This window comes from Anolis sagrei, chromosome Y (genome assembly GCF_037176765.1).
Source record: "Anolis sagrei isolate rAnoSag1 chromosome Y, rAnoSag1.mat, whole genome shotgun sequence".
In the NCBI taxonomy this organism is placed as follows: Eukaryota; Metazoa; Chordata; class Lepidosauria; order Squamata; family Dactyloidae; genus Anolis; species Anolis sagrei.
Window position 1 is genome coordinate 13,923,140 of NC_090035.1, and position 26,649 is coordinate 13,949,788.

Here is a 26,649-nt window from a genome sequence, read left to right on the forward strand (position 1 = left end):
TAAGCACGATAAACATAATAATAAAATATGTATTTAATTTTTTTGTGTCAGGAGTGACTTGAGAAACTGCAAGTTGCTTCTGGTGTGAGAGAATTGGCTGTCTGCAAGGACGTTGTCCAGAGGATGCCTTGTTGTTTTACCATCCTGTGGGAGGCTTCCCTTATGTCCCGCATGAGGAGCTGGAACTGACAGATGGGAGCTCACCCTGCTCCCTGGGTTCAAACCATTGACCTTTTGATCAGCAGTCCTGCTGGCACAAGGGTTTAACTCATTGCACCACTGGGGGCTCCTATTTTTAAAACATAATATATATATGAAAATAATAATAATAATAATAATAATAATAACAACAATAACAACGATAACTGCAAAAGAGCACCTTACTTGGATCTGCGTGAATCTTTCAAAAATATATTGCCCAGTCCTAAACGCTTGGGAAGTGTTTGACTTGTGATTTTGTGATCCAAAATCCAGCATACATATCTTGTCTGGTGTGTCATATTGTGTTTTTGTGTCAGTAAAATAACAATAAAAATTAAAATTAATTTGGTCAGCCTTCCATTCCCAATAGGTGCCTCCCATTGGTGCAACTGGTGCAAACTGGGGTCCTGCCCCCAGATTTAAGAAGTTCTCCTTGGGCCTCCCACTTGCTCTTTGCCATGTTTCTGCAACAAGTTCCATAAATGATAAAGCATCATCATCATCATCATCATCATCATTATTAGAAACACAACGAGATGAGTCCACAGCAGACAAGATCACTTTGTTGGCTGTTGTATTGGATCACACATCGGACACTTCCCAAGTGTCTAAGACGGTGCGATGTATCGACAAGTAATGCATGCAGATCCCAGTAGGGTGGCGTTTTCCAGCTAGCAAATGGTAATTTTGTCAGCGCCGATTGTGTTTAAGTGCAGGCCAAGGTCTTTAGGCACTGCACTCAGTGTGCCGATCACCATTGGGACCACCTTGACTGGCTTGTGCATTATTATTATTATTATTATTATTATTAGCTTAGGTCCATGGCGATGCCCAGATTAGCCACAAAAATGAGGTTTTTGGAGTATAACAACTACTTTCAAAGTAAGGACTGCCCAATTAAACAGAAAATAACACTTTCAAAGCAGGAACAGATCCCCCCCCCCCCAAATGTTCTTACATAGTGGTGGCGGTGTTGTTATTTGCTGTGCCGACCCTGAGTGTTTTCTCCTCCACAGGTGGAAGACCTTGACATCTTTCGCTGCGTCACCTTCTTCCTCTACTTCGCCATGGTGCTGACAGAGCTAGTCTTGTCCTGTTTCCCCGAACGGCCACCTTTGTTTTCGGAGACTGTCCACGACCCGGTAAGTAACAGTCCGCCATTGTGTAACCAAAATTGTCCCAAAACACGGTGTGCTCAATTGCTTCTCATAACAATTGCATCATGCTTTACTAGCTCCTTAAGACAGGTTTTCTCCTTGAAAGCCCTCGTTAGATTTTCCAGAAGGCAATAACATCGGTGAATGAAATGCTGGTCTTGTGTCCATTCCTTTTTTATATATATAAAAGATCATTTTGTTCCTTTTTCTCTGTTTCCAAAAATTGTGCAGCCTGGAAACTCTTGTGTCTGTGTTTCAGAGCAACAGACCAAAAATCAAAACAAATGTTTTGAATTAAACAAGAGGAATGTTTTTGTGGTCTTATTGGTGCACTGCTCATCGCCTCTGCTTCTGGTATGCCTTCAGATAAAGCAGTGCAACAATTCAGGTCTCTTCAGGGAGAGGATGCAGATGGGGGAAATGCAGCACAGGGGAATATCTGGCTAATCCAAAAGGATTCAAGTCTCTTAAAGCCAGATAATGGAGGTGGGGAAATGCAACACAAAATAGGTAAAGAGGCAGTACAATACTATCTGGCTACTCCAAATGGATTCAAGTTTCCTAAAGCCAGATTATGGAGTTTCAGATTCAGTAGGGGAAATGCAGCACAAAATAGGCAAGGAAGCAGTATAGGAATATCTGGCTACACAAAATGGAATCCAAACTGTGCATACTGATCTGTTTTGCCTTACTCCTGGGCACATTTTTTTCGGATGCATGTTCCAATGGAAAACGAGCTGATGACTGTGGCGCAGCTGGCTGGGAGTCAGCTGCATTAAGATCACTACTGACCGAAAGGTCATGAGTTCAAAGCCAGCCCGGGTTGGAGTAAGCTTCTGACCAATTTGTGTAGCTTGTTGTCGACCTTTGCAACCCGAAAGACAGTCGCATCTGTCAAGTAGGAAATTTAGGTACCACTTATGTGGGGAGGCTAATTTAATTAATTTACAAGGCCATAAAAATCTCCAGCAAGCATGCAGGGAATGAGGAAGTACTTCATCAGTGTCGCGGATGGACGGTGAAGCGACAGCTCCCCTGGTGGCCAGAAAAAGTTGGAATGTTAAATAGCCTCTGACTGTCTGTCTATATGTGTTGTGTGCCTATGGCATTGAATGTTTGCCATGTATATGTACATTGTAATCCGTCCTGAGTCCCCTGCGGGGTGAGAAGGGTGGAATATAAATACTATAAATAAATAATGAAGGAAAGCTAAAATACAGAAAGCATCAGACGGCATTATTACACAATGCGTAACAGAAGCAGCGGGCAGAGGAATGACAACAGATGCCAAAGAAGAAATCCACCTTCTGGATTTGTTCCATTGTGGAACTAATATAATAATGCAAGATGTGATTGTGGTGTGTCCTCCTTAAATTGCTTGGCTGCCTGGTTTTGTTTCAGTGGCTGCCTTTCCACCGCTGCTGCTGTTTGTGTTGTTTTCATGCCTGCCGTAATGCAAAGCAGCATGGGGCCAATGACTCCACATTAGCTTGTGTTTTGAGCCCAGTGGGAGACACATCGACCAAACAGAGTTTCCTGTCTGTCTGGGAGGAAGCAAGAATGATTGACAGAAGACTATTCTGGGCAAGAAGTGTTAATTCTCGCTCACTCTCTTGTGTTCTTGTCGCTCCTTTTTCTATGTCTTTGATGATCATAGAGCCAAAGACCACCCAGTCCACCCATATCAGAGAATTGTAGAATCCTAGAGTTGGAAGGGATCCCCAGTCTAACTTCTGTCAGGGAGGCAGACACCATTCAAGCCCTCCCAGCAGATGGCCATCCAGCCTGTGCTTCAACACCTCCAGTGAAGGATCATAGTTATATAATATAGTTGGAAGGAAACCCCAAGTGCCATCCAATTCATCCTGCTTCTACCATAAAGGAAGACACTGTCTAATCACTCCTGACAGATGGCCATCCAGCCTCTGTTGACAAACCTGCAGAGATGGAAACTTGACTGGGCTTTGTATTCCATTTTGATAGCCCTTTACCACCAGAAAGTTTTTCCTGAAGTTTTAGGTGGACTCTCTTTTCCTGCAGTTTGAACAAATGGTTCAATTGTGTCCCAGTCTCAGGAGCAGCAGGAAACAAGATGGGCCCTTCCTCCTGAATGGGTCTTCCTTTCAAAGATGTAAACATGTCTCTCATTCAGATCCCATATACAGTATTATCCTCGGTCTGGACAATGTATGCCTATGGATACAGTAAAAGATCACATTGGCCTTTTTTGCTGCTGCATCACACTGTTGACGTTTTTGTAGTTTGCTAAGACTAGATCCATTCTGAAGTTGCTGTGACAGAGAAGGGCTGGAGGACCAATCCATCTCAGCGGGGCGTCCCAAAATAAATGTGGGGTTCTTGGGTTCCAGAAAAAGGCAAAAGTCCATAAGGAACCCAGGAGAAGGCCAGAGGTCTTACACAGTGGTCAGTTTGTATTGTGTGGCCACTGGACACGCAGAAGCCAACAACAACGTCTCCTCTTCCTTCTTGTTCTTCTTTTTCTTTTCCTCCTCTTCCTTCTTGTTGTTTTCCTTCTCCACTTTTTCCTTCTTCTCCTTCTTCCTCTTCCCCTCCTCCTCCTCATTCTTCTCTTCCTTTTCTTCTCCTTCTTTTTCTTCACCTCTTTCTCCTTCTTCCTCTTCCCCTCCTCCTCCTCCTCTTCCTCCTCCTCATTCTTCTCCTCCTTTTTCATCTTCTCCTCTTCCTTCTTCTTCTCTTTTTCTTCTTCTTCTTTTCCTCTTTCTCCTCCTCCTCCTCCTTTTTCTCCCTGTTCTCCTCCTCCTCTCTTCCTCAACAAATCATGGTTTATGAACTAGGTTTTAAGAAATTGGTCATCTTTCATAATAACCAGGAAGCCTATTTGGAAGATGAAGAATTCACCCTCCTTTTTGTTTTTCTTCTTTTTCTTCTTCTTCTAGAAAAGAATTGGGTCTGCAGAAGAGGGAAATACAGCCCTACAATATCTTGTGGGGCTGTATTTCCCTCGTCTTGCTGTAATGCATAAGGAGACAAGCCTGCATTGCAAACTGCTTGTTTATACCTTGACGCATATACTTCTTATTGTGTCACATTTTTGCTCTTAATGTGAAGTTCCCCAAAAAGAAAAGGAAGGAAGGAAGGAAAGGCCAAGGAGGGAGTGAATGCAGGGCTTGGGGCTGAAGTTGGCCAAGCCAGGGAAGTGCCCTAAAAGGCTGCCCTTCTCCTCACCCTCTCAGCTGCGTTTTCCTTGGCAGCAGCGTCTCCCAAGCCTCCCAGAAAAGGAAAGCAATCCATTCCTTCCTTCGTCATGCTATTCCTTTCCAAGAAGAGGAAGGCCTCGAAGCGCATTGCCCCGCCTCACAGAGGAATGCTGCCCTTCTATCCCTTTCGCCTCTGGTCCCCAATTCATCAGCCCTGAAATCAGAAATCCTTTGCCCTTGGGACTCTTATCTGTGTTGCATTTGCATTCTTTTTGTCTCTTTGCCTTTTTCCGAGGCCTAGAGCTATTTCTAAATTCTATGACAGGGTATTATTGTTGCCGTGACAGGGTATTATTGTTGCCGTCGCTGTTGTTATTATAAGATGATACCAATTATACCTTACAAGTGGGATATTATTATACATGATAATGATAATAGTAATAATAACAATAATAATATACTTTGCAAGTGGGATTGCATAGAAGAAGAAAAATAGGAGGAGGAGGAGGAGGTGGAGCTGCAAGTAGGATATAATAATAATAACAGCCCTGATAATAATAATAACAATAATACTTTGCAAGTGAGATATAAGTATATATAAGAATTATAATAATGCCTTTCAAGTGGGAAACTGATTTAGAATAATAATAACAAATTGAAACTGAATCCAGACAAGACAGAGGTCCTACTGGTCAGTCGTAAGGCCGAACAGGGCATAGGGTTACAGCCTGTGCTGGATGGGGTTACACTCCCCCTGAAGACTCAGGTTCGCAGCTTCGGAGTGATCCTGGACTCATCGCTGAGCCTGGAACCCCAGGTCTCAGCGGTGGCCGGGAGAGCTTTTGCGCAACTAAAACTTGTGCACCAGTTGCGCCCGTACCCTGGGAAGTCTGATCTGGCCACAGTGGCCCACGCTCTTGTTACATCCTGAATAGACTACTGCAATGCACTCTACGTGGGGTTGCCCTTGAAGACTGTTCAGAAACTTCAACTGGTCCAGCGAGCGGCAGCCAGATTGCTCACCGGAGCGACATACAGGGAGCACACCACCCCCCTGTTGTGTCAGCTCCACTGGCTGCCGGTTCAGTTCGGAGCACAATTCAAGGTGCTGGTTTTGACCTACAAAACCCTTTACAGTTCCGGTCCAGTGTATCTGTCTGAACGTATCTCCCTCTACGTCCCACCCCGGAATTTGAGATCATCTGGGGAGGCCCTGCTCTTGACCCCACCGCTATCACAAGTGAGGCTGGTGGGGACGAGGAGCAGGGCCTTCTCAGTGGTGGCCCCTCACCTGTGGAACTCACTCCCGGGGGAAATTAGGGCATCAACATCCCTCCTCTCCTTCAGGAGGAAGGTAAAGACATGGTTGTGGGACCAGGCCTTTGGGCACCCTGACAACTAGATATGGACAACCAGATGGATAGGACTGAAAGGACTGCCAATTGTGGAATTGGAATTTGAACTATGAGATTGCAAAACACTGACCGTCAGTGAGGATAAATGGTTTGTATTGGTTTTATTGCTTTTATTGGTTTTATGGTTGTTTTTGCCTTACAATAATTATTGTTTTCTGTTAATTGATGTTATTGCTAGAATTGCTGTTTTCTGTTAACTGATGTTATTTGTCTTATTGCTGTTATGTGATGTGGGCATCGATTTGTGCCTTGCTTTTGTAAGCCGCCCTGAGTCCCTTCCGGGGTGAGAAGGGCGGGGTAGAAGCAACCGAAATAAATAAATAACGACAAGAACACCAGGCGAGTCAGATATTATATAATAATAATAATAATAATAATAATAATAATATATTGTAAATGGGATATTATTATATATGTTATTATATATGTTGATAATACATTGGAAGTAGGATATGCACTTAAAATCATAATGCTATGTTCTCATACTACCCTCTATCTCCACCATTGCCTTACAATCTATGCATTTTATCAATTAGCCCTGTCCTCACAATTGTTTTTGCACCAGTCTGCCCACCCGTACCCAGAAACTGATCGTTGTCTCCAGCAAAGGATCACCGCCTTGTCGGGGCGCTGGAGCTTGAGCACTTCAATGATGTCATGAGCGAAACCGTGAAGGGCCACCCAAGACGGGACGGTTGTGGCAGAGAGGTCAGACCAAGCGTGATCCCTGGGGAAGGCAATGGCAAACCACTCCAGTATCCTTGCCAAGAAAACTAAATGGACCAGTACAACCAGAGATATGTCGGTATGCCATTGGAAGATGGGACTCCCAGGTCGGAAGATGGCCAAAATGCTACTGGGGAGGAGCAGAGGATAAGTTCAACTAGCCCCAGATGTGATGACGCAGCTAGCTCAAAGCCGAAAGGAAGGCTAGCGGCCGACGGTACTGGAGGCGAACGACGAATCCGATGCTCTAAAGATCAACACACCATAGGAACCTGGAATGTAAGATCTATGAGCCAGGGCAAATTGGATGTTGTTATTGGTGAGATGTCAAGACTAAAGATAGACATTCTGGGGGTCAGCGAACTGAAATGGACTGGAATGGGCCACTTCACATCAGATGACCACCAGATCTACTACTGTGGACAAGAGGAACATCGAAGAAATGGAGTAGCCTTCATAATTAATAAGAAATTCGCTAAAGCGGTGCTTGGATACAACCCAAAAAATGACAGAATGATCTCAATTCGAGTGCAAGGAAAGGCTTTCAACATCACAGTGATCCAAATATACGCCCCAACCACAGCTGCTGAAGAAGCAGAAGTAGATCAGTTCTATGAGGATCTGCAGGACCTACTGGATAATACACCAAAAAGAGACATTATTTTCATTACAGGAGACTGGAATGCCAAGGTGGGAAGTCAAATGACAACTGGGATCACAGGCAAGCATGGTCTGGGAGAACAAAATGAAGCGGGACGCAGGCTGATAGAATTTTGCCAGGAAAACTCGCTGTGTATAACGAATACTCTCTTCCAACAACCTAAAAAACGGCTTTATACATGGACCTCACCAGATGGTCAACACCGAAATCAGATTGACTACATCCTTTGCAGCCAAAGGTGGCGGACATCCATCCAGTCGGTGAAAACAAGACCTGGGGCTGACTGTAGCTCAGATCACGAACTTCTTATTGTCCAATTTAGAATAAAACTAAAGAGATCAGGGAAAATACACAGACCAGTTAGATATGATCTCACTAACATTCCTAGCGAATATACAGTGGAAGTGAAGAACAGATTTGAAGGACTAGATTTAGTAAACAGAGTCCCAGAAGAACTATGGACAGAAGTCCGCGACATTGTTCAGGAGGCGGCAACAAAGTACGTTCCAAAGAAAAAGAAAACGAAGAAGGCAAAATGGTTGTCTGCTGAGACACTGGAAGTAGCCCAAGAAAGGAGGAAAGCAAAAGGAAACAGTGATAAGGGGAGATATGCCCAGTTAAATGCGCAATTCCAGAGGTTAGCCAGAAGAGATAAGGAACTATTTTTAAATAAGCAATGCATGGAAGTGGAAGAAGACAACAGAATAGGAAGGACAAGAGACCTCTTCCAGAAAATTAGAAACATTGGAGGTAAATTTCAGGCAAAAATTGGTATGATAAGAAACAAAGATGGCAGGGACCTAACAGAAGCTGAAGAGATCAAGAGAAGGTGGCGAGACTATACAGAAGATCTGTATAGGAAGGATAACAATATCGAGGATAGCTTGGACGGTGTGGTGAATGAATTAGAACCAGACATCCTGAGGAGTGAGGTTGAATGGGCCTTAAGAAGCATTGCTAACAACAAGGCAGCAGGAGATGATGGGATCCCAGCTGAACTGTTTAAAATCTTAAAAGATGATGCTGTCAAGGTGATGCATGCCATTTGCCAGCAAATATGGAAAACACAAGAATGGCCATCAGACTGGAAAAAATCAACTTATATCCCCATACCAAAAAAGGGAAATGCAAAAGACTGCTCAAACTTCCGTACAGTGGCCCTTATTTCTCATGCCAGTAAGGTAATGCTCAAGATCCTGCAAGGAAGACTCCAGCAATACATGGAGCGAGAGTTGCCAGATGTTCAAGCTGGGTTTAGAAAAGGCAGAGGAACGAGAGACCAGATTGCCAATATCCGCTGGATAATGGAGAAAGGCAGGGAGTTTCAGAAAAACATCTACTTCTGCTTCATTGACTACTCTAAAGCCTTTGACTGTGTGGATCATAATAAATTGTGGCAAGTTCTTAGTGGGATGGGCATACCAAGCCACCTTGTCTCTCTCCTGAGGAATCTGTACAAGGACCAAGTAGCAACAGTCAGAACTGACCACGGAACAACAGACTGGTTCAAGATTGGGAAAGGCGTACGGCAAGGCTGCATCCTCTCACCCAACCTTTTTAACTTGTATGCAGAACACATCATGCGATGTGCGGGGCTGGATGAATGCAAAGCTGGGGTGAAAATTGCTGGAAGAAACATTAACAACCTCAGATATGCAGATGACACCACTCTGATGGCCGAAAGCGAGGAGGAGCTGAGGAGCCTTCTAATCAAGGTGAAAGAAGAAAGCGCAAAAGCCGGGTTGCAGCTAAACGTCAAAAAACCAAGATTATGGCAACAAGAATGATTGACAATTGGAAAATAGAGGGAGAAACCGTGGAGGCCGTGACAGACTTTGTATTTCTAGGTGCAAAGATTACTGCAGATGCAGACTGTGGCCAGGAAATCAGAAGACGCTTACTTCTTGGGAGGAGAGCAATGTCCAGTCTCGATAAAATAGTGAAGAGTAGAGACATCAGACTGGCAACAAAGATCCGCCTAGTCAAAGCCATGGTATTCCCTGTAGTAACCTACGGATGTGAGAGCTGGACCTTAGGGAAGGCTGAGCGAAGGAAGATCGATGCTTTTGAGCTGTGGTGTTGGAGGAAAGTTCTGAGAGTGCCTTGGACTGCGAGAAGATCCAACCAGTCCATCCTCCAGGAAATAAAGCCCAACTGCTCACTGGAGGGAAAGATACTAGAGACAAAGTTGAAGTACTTTGGCCACATCATGAGGAGACAGGAAAGCTTAGAGAAGACAATTATGCTGGGGAAAGTGGAAGGCAAAAGGAAGAGGGGCCGACCAAGGGCAAGATGGATGGATGGCATCCTTGAAGTGACTGGACTGACCTTGAGGGAGCTGGGGGTGGTAACGGCCGACAGGGAGCTCTGGCGTGGGCTGGTCCATGAGGTCACGAAGAGTCGGAGACGACTGAACGAATGAACAACAACAACATATTTCAATGTACTATTTTATTATTCTGTTCAGGCTCGTCCCCATGTAAGCCACCCTGAGTCCCTTTGGGGAGATGGAGGCGGGGTATAAAATAAAGTTATTATTATTTATTATGATAAAATAATAATAACACCTTACAAAAGGGATGTTATAATATTTATAATATATTCTAATAAGTAATAATAATGGCTTACTTTTCTCTTCTAATTGAGACTGAAAGGTAAAGAACGTAGTGCCAGAAGGAGCCCCATATAACATATTTCAATAATAATAATAATAATAATAATAATAATAATAATATCCCACTTTCCTCTCCTAAGCAAGACTCAGAGGTAAAGAGTGTGGTACTAGAAGGAGCCCTATATAATATATTATAATAAAGAAATATCCCACTTTCATCTCCTAACGAGACTGAAAGGTAAAGAGTGTAGTACTAGAAGGAGTCCTATATAATTTAATACATGAATAATAATCAGATGTAAAGAGTGTGGTACCAGAAGAAGCCCTATATAAAATATTCTAATAATAATAATCATATAATATTTATTTATTTATTAACATTTTTATGCCGCCCTTCTCACTCCAAAGGGGATTCAGAGCAGCTTACAAGGTATATATTACATACAATATATTATATTATGAGCATAGTGCAATATCAGCACCATACCACTATGTCGTAATATTAGTAATAATACATGTAATATAAATATATAATTATAATATCATATTATTATTATATTGCAATTCACTTTCCTCCCCTAAACAAGACCCAAAAGTAAAGAGTATGGTGCCAGAATGTTATTTATTTTATTGATATTTCTGTCTCTCACTCAAGCTTGAAAAATCGATGAGAAGTTCCAGCTGGTTTCCCATTGATATAAAGCCTTTTTTCCCGGGGGTTTCCCTTGTAATTGACTCATTGGTTTCCCCTCAGAATCCCTGTCCGGAGTCCAGTGCCTCTTTCCTGTCCAAGATCACCTTCTGGTGGATCACCAGGTAAGAAGGGGAATGGGGATTTGGCCATAAAGCTCCGGCAAAGAGATCTTCTCTCCTCAGACTTGCCTTTTCCCCATTTTACCCAGCTATTTCCTTTTACTCTTTCTCCCGCCACGCAGCTTGATGGTCCAGGGCTATCGGCGGCCCTTAGAAGACCAGGATCTGTGGTCCTTGAACAAGGAGGACAAGTCTGAAGAAGTGGTGCCCGGTTTGGTCAAGAATTGGGCAAAGGAATATGCCAAGAGTAGGAGGTATTATTATTATTATTGTTATTATTATTATTGTTGTTGTTATTATTATTATTATTATTATTATTATTATTCTCATTGAGTTGGAGGGGGACACCAAGGGCCATTCAGTTCAGCCCCCTTCTGCCATAAAGGAAGATTGATAGACTTACTTTTATTGTTGTTGTTATTGTTGTTCTCATCATTGGAAGGTACCCCAAGGGCCATCAAATCCACCCTCTTTTGTCATAAAGGAAGATATAATTACATTATTATTATTATTATTATTATTATTATTATTATTATTATTCCACTCATAGAGATGGAAGGAAACCCCAAGGGCAATCCAGCCCAGCGCCCTTCTGCTATAAAGGAAAATAGAATTACTATATTATTATTACTACTACTACTACTACTATTACTACTATTATTATCATAGTTGGAAGGGGACCCCAAGGGCCATTCAGTCCAGTCCTCTTCTTCTATAAAAAAAAGATACTGTATTACTACTACTACAACTACTACTACTATCATAGTTGGAGGGGGATCCCAAAGGCCATCCAGTCCAGCCCCCCTCTGTCATAAAGGAAGATAGAATTATTATTATTATTATTATTATTATTATTATTATTCCACTTATAGAGATGGAAAGGAACCCCATGGGCCATCCAGTCCAGTGCCCTTCTTATATAAAGGAAGATAGAATTACTATATTACTACTACTACTACTATCACAGTTGGAAGGGGGGCCCCAAGGCCGTCCAGCCCCTTCTGCCATAAAGGAAGATAGAATTACTATATTATTATTATTATTATTATTATTATTATTATTATTATTATTATTCTCATTGAGTTGGAAAGGGACCCCCAAGAGCCATCCAGTCCACCTCTCCCCCACCATGCAGGAAGGCACCATCTGATCCCTCCCGACAGATGCCCCTCCAGCCTCTGCTGAGAAACCTTCCTAGGAATGTAGGGCTTCTTTTGATGGTGCGGCCTTCCTCTCCGCAGGCTACCCATGACGTACTCAGCCAAGAAGGCCCCCAAAGGGGGGGTCACCAGAGCAGAGGAGATGGCGGAGGAGGCAGAGGCCCTGATCCTTCTCCCGGCCCAGCGGGAGACAAAACCCTCGCTCTCCAAGGTCCTCTACAAGACCTTTGGGCCCTACTTCCTCATGAGCTTCCTTTTCAAGGCCATTCACGACCTCATGATGTTCGCGGGACCCGAAATCCTCAAGTAAGCACCCCTCTCCCCCTCCTCCTTCTTCCAAGTATTTGGGACTCCAGCTCCCAGTATCCTCAACCAAATGGTAGCGAAGGATTCTGGGAGCAGGAGTCCAAAACCCTTGGAAGGGCCAGAGTTTGGGAAACACTGCTGTAGAGTCAATGCTTACATTGGAGAAGCTGCAGGAATCTTGTGTCTCTTTCTATGGAGAATGCACAATTCCAAGTGGAACTGGTTGTTTTAAAAGCATGCACAGCCTTTCTTCCTGCACTTGGTCTGCAATACGACTCCTTGGCAACTGGGCATCCGAGCCGCCTGCTTGGCCGCCTGGAGCCTTTTGTACCATTGAAAATAAAATACATGTTGTTGCGCTTTTCTCTTGTAAAAACTTAAAAGGGAATGACTTGGCTGCCTTTTCAGGGCCACAGTGTTCTGTTTTCTGAGTAATCTCAGATTAGCTTGGCTCTTGGGAAACATGGGAAGGACCCAAGGTCAGGGATATGTTCTCTCTCACTCCCTTCATCCCATCCTCCTTTTTTTCCCCTTCCTTCCTTCCTTCCTTCCTTCCTTCCTTCCTTCCTTCCTTCCTTCCTTCCTTCTCCTGCCTTCCTTCCCCTTCTTTCTTTCCTTCCCCTTCTTTCTTTCCTTCTCCTTTCCTTCCTCCTTTCCTTCCTTCCTTCCTTCCTTCCTTCCTTCCTTCCTTCCTTCCTTCCTTCCTTCCCCTTCCTTCCCAGCTTCTTTCATTCTTTCTTCTTTCTCCTTTCCTTCCTTCCGTCTTCCTTGCTCCTTCCTTCGTTCTTCTTTCTTCCTTCTCAGATTCTCCTCCCTTCCTTTCTTCGTTCCTCCTTCCTTCCTTCCTTCCTTCCTTCCTTCCTTCCTTCCTTCCTTCCTTCCCCTTCCTTCCCAGCTTCTTTCATTCTTTCTTCTTTCTCCTTTCCTTCCTTCCGTCTTCCTTGCTCCTTCCTTCTTTCTTCTTTCTTCCTTCTCAGATTCTCCTCCCTTCCTTTCTTCGTTCCTTTTTCCTTCCTTCCCCTTCCTTGCTTCCTTCTTTCTTTCCTTCCTCCCATTCCTTTTTCCTTCCTTCCTTCCTTCCTTCAGCTCCCTCCCTCCCTTCTTTTTCATTCCTCCTTTCCTTCCTTCTTTTTGGATTCTCCTTCCTTCCTCCCTCCTTTTCTTCCTTCCTTCTCCTTCCTTCCCTGCTTCCTTTTTTCTCCTTCCTCCTTTCTTTCCTTCCTTCCTTCCTTCCTTCCTTCCTTCCTTCCTTCCTTCCTTCCTTCCTTCCTTCCTTCTGTCTTCCTTGCCCATTCCTTCCTTCTCCTTCCTTCCTTCTCAGATTCTCCTCCCTCCCTTTCTTCTTTCCTTCTTCCTTCCTTCCTTTCGTTGAGAGAGCTCCCCTGCTTCCCTTCCAGGCGCCTGATCATCTTTGTCAGTGACCAGAGCGCCCCCAACTGGCAGGGCTACTTCTACACGGCCCTCCTCTTCCTCTCTGCTGGACTCCAGACCCTGGTCCTCCACCAGTACTTCCACATCTGTTTTGTGACTGGGATGCGACTCAAGACGGCTGTCATCGGTGCCATTTACCGCAAGGTAGCCCCTCCCTTTCCAAACTGTGTGTCGGGATGTATTGGTTTGTCACCTGTGGCCCACAGGTGTGTCGCATGGGAAATGCTGATTAAAAGCCTCCAGAGAAGGAGGCTCCATTGAAAGGGGCCTCTAAAGGTCATCTAGTCCAAGCCCTGCCTTCTGTCAGGCAGGAAAAGCATAACCCAGTCTCTCCCGACAGGTGACCATCCAGCCTCTGCTTACAAAGCCTCCAGAGAAGGAGACACCTCATTTTCTGCATTCCCTTCCTCTCCCTCCAGGCCCTGGTTATCACGCACTCCGCTAGGAAGAGCTCCACAGTCGGGGAGATTGTCAACCTGATGTCGGTCGATGCCCAGCGTTTCATGGACTTGGCCACATACATCAACATGGTCTGGTCTGCACCCCTCCAGGTCATCCTGGCTCTCTACTTGCTCTGGCAGGTAGGACACCAGCACCTCCAAAAATCTCAGGGACTGGACCAGGATATAATATTATCTATTATATAGATTATATTATAGTATACTAATTTTATATTGTATTATATTACATTAATTACTTATTATATAACATTAACTGTATATTATATTATATTTTATATTATATTATATTATATTATATTATATTATATTATATTATATTATATTATATTATATTATATTATATTATAGAGATATGGCCTCTAAAATTTCATAGACTGGACCAGGATATAATATTATCTATTATATAGATTATATTATATTATAGTAATTTTCTATTGTATTATATTATATTATATTATATTATATTATATTATATTATATTATATTATATTATATTATATTATATTATAGAGATATGGCCTCCAAAATTTCAGAGACTGGACCAGGATATAATATTATCTATTATATAGATTATATTATATTATAGTAATTTTCTATTGTATTATATTATATTATGTTATATTATATTATATTATAGAGATATGGGCTCCAACATTTCAGACTGGACCAGGATATAATATTATCTATTATATAGATTATATTATATTATAGTAATTTTCTATTGTATTATATTATACTTATATTATATAACATTAACTGTATATTATATTATATTATATTATATTATATTATATTATATTATATTATATTATATTATATTATAGAGATATGGTCTCCAAAAATTTCAGAGACTGGATGAGGAAATATTGTATTGTATTATATTATATTATATTATATTATATTATAAAGATATGACTTCCAAATATCTGAGAGACTGGATGAGGAAAATTATACTTATACTATATTATACAGGGAGTCCCAAATTTATGAACAAGAAGAGCTTTGGATAGCATAGGGAAGGGTGAACACCCCTATGGGATTTCCTTTGCTGTCTGTGCCCCTTTTCAGAAGATTTCACCTCACTTTACGTCCCTGTGAAAATGAGATTTTGGAAAATTTGGGAACAAGGATTGGAGATAAAGCTTCAGCAGAGACTCCTTTTCCCCATGATAATAATTCTTTCCAGAGTGAATTTCCCTTACCGAGATTCCTCTCACTTCTTGTTGTCTCAGCCCCGTTCTTAACTAGGTGTCATTGTAACTTGGATATTTTTAACTCAGGGACTACTACTTATATTTTATTTTATTTTATTTTATTTTGTATAATATAATATATTGAGATATGAAGTGTTTTCCTTAGAATTTAGGCCCCTCGGTGCTGGCCGGTGTGGCGGTCATGCTGCTTTTGGTTCCAGTGAATGCGGTCATCGCCATGAAGACCAAAACCTACCAGGTGAGATAAGGCTTCTCCCTACGAAGTGCTGTTAAATCCCTACTCCATTTGTTGTTATTGTTGTTCTAGCTGCTGCTGTGAAATGACGCCAACAAACCAGCAAAGTAATGCAGTATATTGCACCTAATAAAGGTGATGCAGATTACAATTTTGTGGCCTTTTGCTTCATGGCTGTTTTGTAATCCATGAGGCAAACAGTTGCATTTGCTATCAGTGTTGGATGTCATTGAGCCAAGATAAAAGTCCATAAAACTGTGATAGAAAGGCCCAGGACGATAAATTACCTGCATTGAGTTAGACTCCTCCCAGCAGTTCCGCAAGGTCTGGTTTAGATAATATCTGGATTCTGCAGTCCGGAATCTAGATATTTCGAACTCCAGCTCCCATCAGCCTTAGCCCACCAAACCAGAAGTAAGAAGGAGTGATGGGATTTGGAGTCTGACAAAAATCTGCTTTTCACCACTGCTTTGTGCCCTGTTTTAGTAAAGAAAATGACAACATAAAGTCAAAATAAACATTATTATTATTATTATTAATAATAATAATAATAATAAAAGCAACAAGAATAATAAAAAGCAATAATAATATTTATTTATACTCAGCTTTTTCTCGCCATGAAGGAGACTCAAAACAGCTTCCAGTAACATTATCTGTAAGGTATATCAGTCAAAATGCTGCTGAATGCTTCTAAAAGAGTCTGTTTTTATGCGTATTTTACCCTAAATCCTCCCAATGAAGTATTTTTGGAAGAAAGAGACCAGAAACAAGTAAAGGATGAAATAGTTGGGTTTGCAGTGACATTATCTGGAAGGTATATAACAGGCAGGACACTAGTTTAGGGCCAGTTTTCATGTGTTTTTTCCCCAAGCGTATTAATTCCAAAGGTGACCTGGGGTTCTTGGCGGCATCCCTTGCAGGTGGCGCACATGAAGAGCAAGGACAACCGGATCAAGCTGATGAACGAGATCCTCAACGGGATCAAGGTGCTCAAGCTCTACGCCTGGGAGCTGGCCTTCAAGGACAAGGTGCTGGGCATCCGAAAAGAGGAGCTGCGGGTGCTGAAGAAGTCCGCCTACCTGGCTGCCATCGGGACCTTCACCTGGGTCTGCGCACCTTTCCTGGTGAGTCAAAAGGGACCACCAGAGGGCATCCGGTTCAACCCCTTCCACCAGAAGGGAAGACACAGGCAGGGTACCCCCAACAGATGGCCATGCAGCTTCTGTTTAAAAGCCTCTAGAGAAGGAGACTCTATTAGAAGAGGCCACCAAAGGGCATCCAGTCCAACCCCTTCAGCTGGGCAGGAAGGCACAGTCAAATCCCTCCCAACAGACGGCCATGCAGCCTCTCTTTAAAACCTCTAGAGGAAGAAGCTCCACTTGAAGAGGCCCCCAGAGGGCACCCAGTCCAACCACTTTCAGCTGGACAGGAAGGCAGTCAAGGCCTGTCCCAACAGATGGCCATGCTGCCTCTATTTAAAAGCCTCTAGAACAGGAGATTCTATTGGAAGAGGCCACCAAAGGGCATCCAGTCCAACCCCTTCAGCTGAGCAGGAAGGCACAGTCAAATCCCTCCCAACAGATGGCCATGCAGCCTCTGTTTAAAAGTCTCTAGAATCATAGAATCATAGAATCAACGAGTTGGAAGAGACCTCATGGGCCATCCAGTCCAACCCCCTGCCGAGAAGCAGGAATATTGCATTCACTGACAGATTGCCAGTGGAGGAGGTGGCTCCACTGGAAGAGGCCCCCAGAGGGCATCCAGTCCAACTCTTTTCAGCCAGTCACGAAGGCACAGCTAAAGTCCTCCCAACAGATGGCCATGCAGCCTCTGTTCCAAAGCCTTAAGAGAAGGAGGCTCCACTGGAAGAGGCCCACAAAGGGCATCCAGTCCAACCTCTTCTTCCAAGCAAGGAGATGAAGCCAAAGCCCTCCCAACAGATGGTCGTTCAGCCACTGTTTAAAAACCCCTCAAAGATGTGTAATTCCTACAGAAGTGGACTGCTACACTTAACTTTTTTAATTTGCACAATGTGTTGATTGGGTTGCAGTCATTACTGCTAAAATGTACATTAAGAAAAGAATATGTGTTGACAGTGATGTTTATGAGGAACCCTGTGGAGTGGCTAGAGAGGGAACAACACAGAAATCAACAGAAGGACATCAGAAGCGTAAAAAGAAAATGTCCAGATCTTGTTTATATAGTAAAGATTGTATGAAACATATAATACATATATTATATGTTCTGTGTTAGATATATTGTACGAAACTCTTTAAAGGGTTGGTTTGCTGTTAAAATTGAGAAGCCTTACCTGCAACAATAAAAGTCATGTTTTTTACCTGTTCGAACCTTCCCAGAGCGTGTTTTCTCTCCTGTTTCCAGCCATAACCTCAGATACAACCCTGCACTGTTTTTATTCCGGCTACCATTCGCCCTTCCGAAGGCGGGACTTCCTTCCTTCCAGTGACACAAAACTAATATTTGCACAGCTTTGAGGACACAGAAGGACACAATCTTGTCTCTTTCCACACACAGGAAGCCTGGCCCACTTTGTTACAAGTCCTATAGAGTAACACAATCACCGGAGCCCTTTGAAAAGGGGTCTCTTCTCTTTCTTTTTTTTTGGTTTTAGAAGGGCTTTGTTTGGCAGAGATGGCCTCTCCTGATAAAGACCAAAGGACAGCCATATAATAGCCAGCTGTCCCTTTCCAAATAGCCCAAAGATCTCCTTCTAAATGTTCCAAAGGTCTCATTCTAGATTTCCCAAAAATCTCATTCCAGATATCCCAAAATCTGCATTCCTAAGGCCTTTCCAATACTGTTGGGCTGTCACTTCTATCCTCCTGTCCTACTAACACTGAGGCCTCTCTCATACTGAGGCAAACTAACACTGGAGCCTTCTCATACTGAGGCCTTCGCATACCGTGGCTTCTCTCATACTGAGGCTTCTCTCATACTGAGGCAAACTAACACTGGAGCCTTCTCATACTGAAGCCTTCTCAAACAGTGGCTTCTCTCATACTGAGGCAAACTAACACTGGAGCCTTCTCATACTGAGGCTTCTCTCATACTGAGGCAAACTAACACTGGAGCCTTTTCATACTGAGGCCTTCGCATACCGTGGCTTCTCTCATACTGAGGCTTCTCTCATACTGAGGCAAACTAACACTGGAGCCTTCTCATACTGAAGCCTTCTCAAACAGTGGCTTCTCTCATACTGAGGCAAACTAACACTGGAGCCTTCTCATACTGAGGCTTCTCTCATACTGAGGCAAACTAACACTGGAGCCTTTTCATACTGAGGCCTTCGCATACCGTGGCTTCTCTCATACTGAGGCTTCTCTCATACTGAGGCAAACTAACACTGGAGCCTTCTCATACTGAGGCCTTCGCATACCGTGGCTTCTCTCATACTGAGGCTTCTCTCATACTGAGGCAAACTAACACTGGAGCCTTCTCATACTGAGGCCTTCGCATACCGTGGCTTCTCTCATACTGAGGCTTCTCTCATACTGAGGCAAACTAACACTGGAGCCTTCTCATACTGAGGCCTTCGCATACCGTGGCTTCTCTCATACTGAGGCTTCTCTCATACTGAGGCAAACTAACACTGGAGCCTTCTCATACTGAAGCCTTCTCAAACAGTGGCTTCTCTCATACTGAGGCAAACTAACACTGGAGCCTTCTCATACTGAGGCTTCTCTCATACTGAGGCAAACTAACACTGGAGCCTTTTCATACTGAGGCCTTCGCATACCGTGGCTTCTCTCATACTGAGGCTTCTCTCATACTGAGGCAAACTAACACTGGAGCCTTCTCATACTGAAGCCTTCTCAAACAGTGGCTTCTCTCATACTGAGGCAAACTAACACTGGAGCCTTCTCATACTGAGGCTTCTCTCATACTGAGGCAAACTAACACTGGAGCCTTTTCATACTGAGGCCTTCGCATACCGTGGCTTCTCTCATACTGAGGCTTCTCTCATACTGAGGCAAACTAACACTGGAGCCTTCTCATACTGAAGCCTTCTCAAACAGTGGCTTCTCTCATACTGAGGCAAACTAACACTGGAGCCTTCTCATACTGAGGCTTCTCTCATACTGAGGCAAACTAACACTGGGGCCTTCTCATACTGAGGCCTTCGCATACCATGGCTTCTCTCATACTGAGGCAAACTAACACTGGAGCCTTCTCATACTGAGGCCTTCTTATACCGAGGCTACTCTTATACTGAGGCAAACTAACACTGGAGCCTTTTCATACTGAGGCCTTCTCATACCGAGGCTTCTCTCATACTGAGGCAAACTAACACTGGAGCCTTCTCATACTGAAGCCTTCTCATACCGAGGCTTCTCCTATACTGAGGCAAATAACACTGGAGCCTTCTCATGCCGAGGCTTCTCTCATACTGAGGCAAGCTAACACTGGGGCCTTCTCATTCCGAGGCTTCTCTCATACTGAGGCAAACTAACACTGGAGCCTTCTCATACTGAAGCCTTCTCATACCGAGGCTTCTCTCATACTGAGGCAAACTAACACTGGAGCCTTCTCATACCGAGGCTTCTCTCATACTGAGGCAAACTAACACTGGAGCCTTCTCATACCGAGGCTTCTCTCATACTGAGGCAAGCTAACACTGGGGCCTTCTCATACTGAGGCCTTCTCATACCGAGGCTTCTCTCATACTGAGGCAAACTAACACTGGAGCCTTCTCATACTGAAGCCTTCTCATACCGAGGCTTCTCTCATACTGAGGCAAACTAACACTGAGGCAAGCTAAGCTACAGGCACACCTGCTTATATTGAACTGCAGCTTTTGCTGAGTCATTACATCCATTTAATTTACCCTTTCAGTGCTTGATTCATGTTTTTGTAATTAAAAATACGTAATTAATTTTTTGATATTTCTCACATCTCCCCCATTTTTGGCATTATTTTTCACTCTTAAGAAAAGTTGGGGCCTCCTTTTTTGCTCCAAGGTTGAAGGGGGAAAGTATTTCCTTGACTCACAGGTGCTTTGTGTGGCCCTTCTTTTCCAGGTGGCGCTGTCCACGTTTGCAGTCTATGTCTCAGTCTCTGATAAGAACGTGCTGGACGCCCAGAAGGCCTTCGTCTCGCTGGCCCTCTTCAACATCCTCCGCTTCCCGCTCAACATCCTCCCGATGGTCATCAGCAGCATCGTGCAAGTAGGACCTTGTTTTCTCCCGGCGGAAGGATATATCCCATAATAGATAGGCAGACAGAGGTCCAAAACAATGCCCTGGGCTCGGTGCTGTTCAAGATCTTTATTAATGCCTTGGATTAATGGTTTAGAGGACCTCCTGATCAAGTTTGCGGATGGGGCCAAATTGGGAGGGAGAGCTCATTCTCCAGGAGATAGACTCAGAATTCAAAGCAACCTTCACAGATTAGGGAGCTGAATGGCCAAAACTAACTAATTTTGGGCTGCAGCAAAAGGAGTCTAGTGTCCAGATCAAGGGGAGTCATGGTGTCCTTCTATTCTGCTTTGGCCAGACCTCTTTACTTGGAATACTATGTCTGGGCAAAACAATTCAAGAGGGAAAGTGACTCTAAACTGGAAGGTGTCCAGAGGAGTGGCTTAAAGAGCTGAGTCTTAGAAGAGAAGGCTGAGAGGAGACATGAGAACCTTGTTGAAATATTTGAAAGACTGCCACAAGGAAGAGGAAACAAAGCTTGCTTTCTGTTGCCCTGGAGACTGGGACTCAATGGAGTCATGGGTTCAAATGACAGGGAAGAAAGGAGATTCCACCTGAACCTGAGGAAGAATTTCTTAGAGCTGTTCAACAGTGGAACTCTCTGCCTCTAAATCTGGTGGAAGCTCCTTCCTTGGAGGCTTTTAAACAGAGGCTGTATGGCCATCTGTTGGGGGTGCTTTGATTGTGCTTTTCTTGCCTGACCAGTGGGCTTTACAAGAATAAGGTCAAGGAATCTGTCACGTAATGTCCCTTCTATTGTTTCCGTCCTTTAGGCCAGCGTGTCCCTGAAGCGCCTCCGCGTCTTCCTGTCCCACGAAGAGCTGGACCCGGACAGCATCCTCAGAGGATCCGCCAAAGACAGTGAGTTTGGAAAAGCTTTGAAATGCATTGCTTTCCCTCTGAAATTAGGACTTTGGTGTCATTTCATTCGAGGCCTGAATACTCTCAAGGCCCCAGGTCCCATCTACACTGTAGAATCAATGCAGTTCAGCACAACTTTCACTGCTGTGGGATGATGGGAGCTATAGTTTGAAGAGACATCAGCACTGTTGTGTAGAGGAGGCCAAAGACCCAGCTCCGAAAGGCCACTCTATGTGTATCTGCATGCATTATTCACCAATACATCACACAGTCCTAGACACTTGGGAAATGTCTGGCATGTGATCTAATTCAACAGCCTGCATAGTGATCGTGTTTGCTGTGTACCCATCTTGTTGTGTTTCAAATAACAACAACAACAACAACATGTGTTTGTTACCTGCATCTCCTTGTGACTCAAGGCTGGTAACATATAGTCGTAGTAGTAGTTATAGTAACATACAGTAGTAGTTGTTGTAATAATAATAACAACAACAACAATAACAACAACAAGTGTTTGTTACCTGCATCTCCTTGTGCCTCAAGGCTGATAACATATAGTTGTAGTAGTAGTAGTAGTAGTAGTAGTAGTAGAAGTTATAGTAACATACAGTAGTAGTTGTTGTAATAATAATAATAACAACAACAACAACTAGCCATCCCCTGCCATGTGTTGCTGTGGCCCAGTCTGTGTATATGTGCTTTGTGTGTGTATATGTGTGTATATATTTGTGTATATGTGTATATACATGTGTTTGTATATGTATTGTAATGTATTTTTTAATTTTGGGCTTTTTAAGTCTCTTCTGCAATATTTTTCAGTGTTTTTATGAGTGATGGTCACTCGTTGGCCTGATAGGTGTATTGTGTCCAAATTTGGTGTCAATTCATCCAGTGATTTTTGAGTTATGTTAATCCCACAAACAAACATTACATTTTTATTTATATAGATAATAATAACAATAACAACAACGACAACAAGTGTTTGTTACCTGCATCTCCTTGTGCCTCAAGGCTGGTAACATATAGTGGTAGTAGAAGTAATAGTAACATACAGTAGTAGTAGTAGTTGTAATAATAATAATAATAATAATAATAATAATAGTATAGGGAATGCCAAAGACATCATAATCATAATGATGATGATGATGATTAAGTCTTTGGCCTTCTCTTCACAATAAAACTGGTGGCTTAAATACCATCATATATAATAATAATAATAATAATAATAGTTACCTGCCTCTCCTTATGGCTCAAGTTGGATAACACGTTAAATAGTAATACTAATAACAGTAATAATTTTATTTTTCCCCCACCTCTTCATGGCAGGTGACAACATGGATAAAAACAGTAGTAATAATAATATTTGTTAACTGCCTCTTCTTGCAGCACTAAGTGGTAACTAACAACAATACAATCCCCATAATTCCATAGTATTGAGCCATGGTAGTTAAAATGGTGTGAAACTGCCTTAATTTTATGGTGGAGGCTCCTTCTTTGAAGGCTTTTAAACAGAAGCTGGGTGGTCATCTGCAGGGGTGCTTTGAATTGGATTTTCCTGTCAGAGAGTTGGACTGGATGGCCCATGAGGTCACTTCCAACTCTATGATTCTATGATTCTGTGTAGATGCACCCAAGGAGGCTTATGTTTTCCTTTCTGGCAAAATAAGATTGGATTGGGTAGCCTTTGGGGGTCACTTCCAACTCTAGGCTCCTATAATCCTTAGGCATCAATGTGGGAAATGCATAGGGGTGGTTCACCCCTTCCTCCCCATCACCTATCCTCAGCAGGCACCACCTCATTTAAGCTGATTTCTTATGACTTCTTTGAATCCTCTTTTTCCAGCAAACGGCAACAGCATCACCGTGAAGAATGCGACCTTTAGCTGGTCAAGAAGCGACCTTCCATGTCTGAACAAGTAAGAATGGCCCATCCCTTCCCCAAATGACCCTTGAAAAGCCAGCTCTTCTCATTCTAAATATGGCACCCTCTTTGAGTCCATAAAACTTCCACATCTGCTATGAGCCATGGATTCAAATGACATGAAAGAAGACCACCTGAACCTGATGAAAGATGTCTTAGAACTGTTCAGCAGTGGAACTCTCTGCCTTGGAGTCTGTGGAAGCTCCTTCTTTGGAGGCTTTTAAACAGAGTCTGGGTGGCCATCTGTCAGGAGGGCTTTGATTAGACAATTCCCCCATATAGTGGGCCCCAGCTAGGACCCAAAATCTTGACCCTGCACTTTACTATTGGTTTGTGCTTAAATTATTAATGTCCTGTCTGACATTGCTATTCTCCTTACTGCTGCCATAAGATCTATGCACTTTATCCTCCAGTCCTATCCCCTAAATTATTGTTGCACCCCTCCGCCCACCCGTGATGAGAAACTGAAATTGATTTTTATTTGGTTGTTGGTTTTGATACTTGTTTTTATATATTAGTATAATGCTGTTGTTTTATTTTGTTTTAGACAGAAGAAGGGGGTTGGACTGGATGCCCCTTGGGGCCTCTTCCAACTCCAGGATTTATGATTCTGTGAATTCTGTGCTCTAAAGTGTTCTGTGTGTGTGTGTGTGTGTGTGTGTGTATATCTATATAATAAAATGTAATGTTCGTTTCTGGGATTAACATAACTCAAAAACCACTGGGCAAATTCACACAAATTTGGACACAGTACACTTAACAGTCCAATGAGTGTCCGTCACCCCTAAAACACACACATACAGACACACAACCCCAGCAGAACAGACTTACAAACCCCAAAAATACACCATATATACACATACACTCATATACATATACACATGCACACATTCATACACACACACACACACACACACACGTGTATATATATGCACAAACACAAATATACACATATATGCACACATATATACATGCACATACAAATATACTTATATACACACATACATATACATATACACATGCACACATATATACACACAAATATTCATATAGACAAGCACACACATATACACAATATACATGTACATACACACACACATATATACACAAATATATCCACACCCAAAACCCATATACACAGACTGGGCCACAGCGACACGTGGTAGGGGAGGGCTAGCGCATGCACATATACATATACATATATATACACATATACACACACACACACACACATATATATATATATATACACACACACATACACATACACACACACACTGCATTTCTTGATGCCACAGCAAACATAAAATTAAAACAAAGTTAAAAACAATTAGCACACATTATAAAAACCCTGTAAAAAGCATTAATACCGTAAATCACCAATAACTTCTTATTAGCTCATTTTCCAATGACACTGTCAAGCCATTCCATGTTCATTCTTTCCTGGGTTCCATATTCATCCGCTACACTGCGTTTTCAAAGGCTTGTTCAGAAAGCCAGGTTTTTAATTTTTTCCCCATAATATCAGTAGGGAGGAGGCTGATCTAATATCCCTAGGGAGGGAGTTCCATAGCCGAGGAGCCACCACTGAGAAGGCCCTGTCTCTCGTCCCCACCAGGCATGCCTGCGATGAAGGCGGGATCAAAAACAGGGCCTCCCCAGAAGATAGATAGATAGATATGTATGTGTGTGATATATATATATATATATGTGTGTGTGTGTGTATATATGTATGTGTGTGTGTGTGTACACACACACACACACACATGCATGCATGAGAAGGTACAAACCAATCCCATAGAATGGCAAACTCCTGCCTCCCATGCATGTGTGTATGAAATACACACACACATATACATACCCAGGCAGTCCCCAAGTTACGAACAAGGGAGGTTCTGTAGAACAGTGGAAGCATGGTTTTCAGGAGAATTCGGGGAAATGATTAACCCAAAAGCAAAGGCCAGTAGCACCTCTGCAGCAGTTATTGGCAGGAAAGGAAAGGCAATTAGTTACAAGGCCTTGGTTAAAACGTGACCCTTTGGCTGGGAGTGCTGTTGCTAAACTGGTTTCAAGGAAAAAGATATACAGGCCGTGCGCAAGTTACGAACAAGATTAGCTCTGGAGGGTTGTTCTTAAGTTGAATTTATTTGTATGTCAGAACAGGGACATTTTTTAATAACAACAACAACAACTTTAGTCTTATATCCCGCCACCATCTCCCCGAAGGGATGCAAGGCAGCTTACATGGGGACCAAGCCCAGTATAAACAAGGAATGCAAAGTTTATTTGTATGTCATAATTAAAAACATAGAAATAAACAATATAATTAAAACAATTAAAACCAGAAAAGTAAAAAACATCATAAAACAATATCAATCAACATCAACTACCAATAACAGGAAACTGTTCAGATTCAAGATGGCAGGGAAAAGTTTGTGCAGAACGCAGAACAGTAGGACCGAGGCTGGAAGTAAAGTGCTGGAAAAAACCCAAAACAATAAATTAGGGCTCGGCAGACCTGAACCATTATTCAAAGGCACATTGGAACATCCAAGTTTTCAAGTGTAATTCCAGCCATATATATATGTCTGTCTATATGTGTATATGTATACATACATACATACACACACACATACACCTACACACATACCTTTGAATTGAATAGGGAAGGGTTAACACCCCTGTGGGGTTTGTATTGGTGTCTGTGCTTCTGTTTGAAAGATTTCCCCTCACTTTCTGTCCTTGTGATCAGAGGGTTTTGAAAAAAAAATGGCTTTTTGTGGAAACAATAATGATTGGAGATAAAGCTTCAGTGGAGACAGCTTTCCCCCATGATAATAATTCTTCCAGGAGTGGATTTTATATTTATTTAGGTGTACATTGTGTTTTAAGGCATTGAATCGTTGCCTGTATATAAAGCCACCTTGAGAAAGGCAGGATAGAAATGTAAATAAATAAATAATAAATTGTGTTGTTGTAGGTTTTTTGGGCTATATTGCCATGTTCTAGAGGCATTCTCTCCTGACGTTTCACCTGCATCTATGGCAAGCATCCTCAGAGGTAGTGAGGTCTGTTGGA

General features: G+C 42.8%; 1 protein-coding gene across 1 annotated transcript in view; it reads left to right on the plus strand.

The window, feature by feature from the left end:
- LOC132782084 (multidrug resistance-associated protein 1-like) overlaps positions 1-26,649 on the plus strand; it is a 75,683-nt gene that overhangs the window by 21,294 nt on the left and 27,740 nt on the right. The window contains exons 5-15 of the mRNA XM_067461374.1: positions 1,218-1,343; positions 10,708-10,769; positions 10,889-11,020; positions 12,008-12,232; positions 13,630-13,807; positions 14,083-14,244; positions 15,484-15,576; positions 16,494-16,697; positions 20,613-20,759; positions 21,563-21,650; positions 23,494-23,566. Of these exons, the coding sequence (XP_067317475.1) occupies positions 1,218-1,343; positions 10,708-10,769; positions 10,889-11,020; positions 12,008-12,232; positions 13,630-13,807; positions 14,083-14,244; positions 15,484-15,576; positions 16,494-16,697; positions 20,613-20,759; positions 21,563-21,650; positions 23,494-23,566 (1,490 nt within the window). The remainder of the gene's footprint in view (positions 1-1,217; positions 1,344-10,707; positions 10,770-10,888; positions 11,021-12,007; positions 12,233-13,629; positions 13,808-14,082; positions 14,245-15,483; positions 15,577-16,493; positions 16,698-20,612; positions 20,760-21,562; positions 21,651-23,493; positions 23,567-26,649) is intronic.